This window comes from Trichechus manatus, unplaced genomic scaffold, assembly GCF_000243295.1.
Source record: "Trichechus manatus latirostris isolate Lorelei unplaced genomic scaffold, TriManLat1.0 scaffold00255, whole genome shotgun sequence".
NCBI classification, from domain to species: Eukaryota; Metazoa; Chordata; class Mammalia; order Sirenia; family Trichechidae; genus Trichechus; species Trichechus manatus.
The window spans coordinates 67411-71133 of record NW_004444191.1 but is presented as its reverse complement, the minus strand read 5'-3'; the positions used below and the strand labels follow the sequence as shown (position 1 = coordinate 71133).

The following is a 3723-nucleotide window of genomic DNA, read 5'->3' as shown; positions in this document are numbered from 1 at the left end:
GGCAGAATGAGCATCCCAAACCCTTTCCTGCCAGTGTTCCCAGGTTTTACCTTTTCAGCAAACCTGCCCTTCTGGGTTACCCTAGTGGCACTGAAAAACAGGGAAGACCTGTCTTTCCAGCAAATTTAGGAAAAGAAGAGCAAGGCAGGGAAGGTAGAGGACAGATGGCAGCACGGGACACCCTGGGGGAGGTTGCACGGCCGCTTCAAGGAGGCCATGACTGGCTGGCCCTGCTTTGGGTTGGCCACCGGCTTCTAACCCGTCCACCTTTTACCTTCAACAGCCACAGTTCTAACTTCCTCTCTGTGGGGTTGGTGATTTTTAATAGATGTGGGATCTTCTTGCATCTCTAAGGGCATTAATTATAACTGTTCTAAAGACTTGTTTTTCTTGCTCTATCAGTTACTTCCTCAGGTCAGAATTCATTTTTTGAGTTGATACATTTGTTTTATGGTTTTGTCTTTTTACAGATGTTTGCTAATTCTTGGTTGTGTGCTTATCTTTGATTTTGAATTCCTTGTGGTTGCTGCATGCATTTTATGCAGCCTGTTCATGTAATTACCTGGAAGGGTGGACGTACTGTCTGGTGGGATTCAGTGGTAACTGATATTCTGGGTGGGGAACTTTCGCCTCTCTCCTGGGTATGGCCAGCTATCTGGGACCCTGCGCCACGGTCTGAGACTCAAACACCGGCTCCTGCCTTTAGGGAGCCAGGGTGCGCTGCCTGGCCTGCTGGTTGTTCCTTACACGGATCCCAACCCTGCAGACCAGCCCTTCCTACGTCCGTTAACTCCGGAAGGTATTCATTAGTCCGTTCCAATCCGCCGGCCGTCTTTGTTGTCCCCTGAAGTACTCACTTCTGTGTTCCAGCAGTGTAATCTGGATTCTGGAACCGACTCAGCAGCGGGGGATTTGGTGTTTTTTTGAGGGAGGCAGGGTTGCTGTGGCTTGTGTCATTTTCAACTAAAGCCCTTGGAGGTTTTTTTTAACTTGTTTTTGAATAGCTGACACATTCACATGATTCAGAATTCAAAAGGTACAAAGGGTATATACCCCTGTAACTCAGCCACCCAGCTACCCTCCTCAGAGGCGGCCAGTGCAGCCAGCTTCTTGTGAATCTTTTCAGAGCTATTTTATGCACATACAAGCAATTACATGTATATGCTTTTTCACTCCTTTACACCTAATTGGAATTATGTTCCGCTCATGATCTTGCACCTTGTTTTGTTCCGCCAACAGTAGATGTTGGAGATCATCCTATAGCAACGTATGAAAGAGCCGCCTTATTTATTTTACAATAGCTGCTTAGCATTGTGTTGCACGATGTAACTGGACACTCTATACATTAAAATCTGGGTTTGGTTTTTCTGCCTCAGAAGGAGCAGTGGTGGTGCAGTGGTTAAGCGTTCTGCTGCTAACCAAAAGGTTGGCGATCTGAACCCCCCGGCTGCTCTGCGGAAGAAGGATGTAGCAGTCTGCTTCCATAGAGATGACAGCCTTGAAAACCCTATGGGGCCGTTCTGCTGTGTCCTGTAGGGTTGCTGTGAATCAGAATCGACTCAACATGGGGTTTTGGTCTGGTTTTTATCTGCCTCAGGAGAAGGTGGAATTATTCAAGATGAGCGCTTTTAACCTGCCCCTGTGAACAGCCCTGACAGTGGTGTTCTGAGATGTAAACCCAGGTCTGTCTGACTCCGTAGCCACTCTTTTTATTTGTCACTTGCTGCCAAAAGGCACTTGCTCTCAGCATCACCTTTGACCTTCCACCCATCTGCTGCTGTAATTTAGAGCCATTACCAAGGTTTCTGCAGCCATCAGAATGTGTCAGGAAAGGTCTGGTTTTAACTTCCCATGTTTGTCCCTCCACCTCCACCCCATTTCTGCCGTCCACCTTCTCTCTCAGGGTGCTGTATCAGAAGTGGAGTTCAGATGCGAGCCCGGGGAGAGGGGAAGCAATCTTCTGTGCCACAAGCCCCTAGCAGTGATTCCTCCATTCTCTCTTGTAGTTGAAAAGTTACAGTGAGAAACTGGACAAAGAACAAGCAGCCCTCGAGAAGATAGAATCCAAAGCTGATCCAAGGTAAGAGGCTTCAGCCTGCATTCTTTGCCAGTGCCTGGTGGTTTAATGTGATTGAGCACAGGACTGAGGAGACGAGGGTCATTGGTTCAGGCCCCAAACAGGTCCATTAATTTCACATGCTGATCCAGACTGTGGTGCCATCCGTCTGTGCCAGGATGACTCTCCTGGGTCCCCATCGTTCAGGCGTTTGCTAAGATGCTTGGGTTACATTGAGTTAGCCATGCTCTTCCTCCCAATTCCCCTTGTGATCAGAAGCAGCAGTTTTTGTTTTCTTTTTTAAAAAAACTAAGTAATACACTCACAATACATCCACTCCTCACTTATTGACATGGTGAGCTTCCAGAGTATGTGAAAATCAGTGTTATGCGAAAATGGAGGATGACCACATCCAATCACAGAATAGCACATGGGACTCTTATGTCCCTTTGGACCTGAGAGGCAGAAAGTGTAGGTGGGCACTCTGTGTCCCACTGGTCATGAAAGGGTTACTGCCAGATGTATTTCATTAATGCGCAGACTAGTCGGATAGTAGGTTTTTCACTATTGTCATAAATGTGAAATGTCAGTTGAGAAGACAGTTGTCAAGTGAGGAGTAGGTGTACGAAAGGCGCCTGGTGAAGTCCCCCTCCTACCCCAGACCCCCAGCCACCTACTTCTCCTCCTTGGAGTCGATTTTTGTCGCTAGTTTTTAACAGCACACATTTTAGCCCATCTTCTTGGGAGTAAAGCTGCGTTTGTTTTTGTTTTGTTTTGTTTTGTTTTTGCCAAGGAACAGCTGCTGTTATTTTTTTTTCTGCACGTGAAATTAATCATCTTTAGAAGAGAAGAAGCACGTACATTCGGCCTTTTTAGCACCAGATTCTTTGGTGGTAAAGTCTCCTAGGTGTTGCTCGTTTGAATGAGATTGTGAAATCAAAGTTTCAGGCACAGAATGAGCAGTTCGGGGTTTGGTGGACGTTTTTAGTAACGAAATACCCACTAAGTACTTGGCTGTATAATTAGAAACCCTTCGTGTATGATATGGAACAAAGTGCTGTCAGATACTTGACATTTTTATTATCAAATTAGTGCTTTTAATGGCCTTAAGCAACTTGTTTCCTTTTCAGAGTTGATATTAAAAATGGTTTTCAGTACTATATATATACTCTGAGTCCAGTTCAGTAATTGATATCATCAGGTATATTCAGTTCTCTGGGAACTCCCTGATGTTTCTACAGTTGATGTTTTCATTTTGGAATCTGTAATGTCTGTTTGGACGTGGCTGCTGGGCTTGGGCGTGGAAATGAACAACAATGTCCGTGACGTGGAAGTTGTACTGTTTGTGCAGAGCCCTTCAGAGACGCGTAGGGGAGACAAAGGAGACCTAAAAGGGCGTCAGTCCGTCTTCAGCTGCGGACCTGGTTTCAGCTGCGATTCATGACATCGTAATGGTTTTGGTCTTTTCTCTTCAGCATCCTGCAGAACTTGAGAGCACTTGTAGCCATGAATGAAAATCTGAAAAGTCAGGAGCAGGAATTTAAAGCACATTGTCGAGTAAGTGTTGTTTGGCGTTGGCAAACGTTAAACCAGGACTCTTGTAGAAATCTCTTGGCTTACCTTCCCTGGTCCTGATGTGGCATCCTGTATTCCTGGTGCAGTTTACA

General features: G+C 45.9%; 1 protein-coding gene across 1 annotated transcript in view; it reads left to right on the top strand.

The window, feature by feature from the left end:
• Positions 1–3723, top strand: part of CCDC93 (coiled-coil domain containing 93) — a 103268-nt gene that overhangs the window by 81994 nt on the left and 17551 nt on the right. The window contains exons 13-16 of the mRNA XM_023724685.1: positions 707–799; positions 1650–1660; positions 2007–2080; positions 3532–3613. Of these exons, the coding sequence (XP_023580453.1) occupies positions 707–799; positions 1650–1660; positions 2007–2080; positions 3532–3613 (260 nt within the window). The remainder of the gene's footprint in view (positions 1–706; positions 800–1649; positions 1661–2006; positions 2081–3531; positions 3614–3723) is intronic.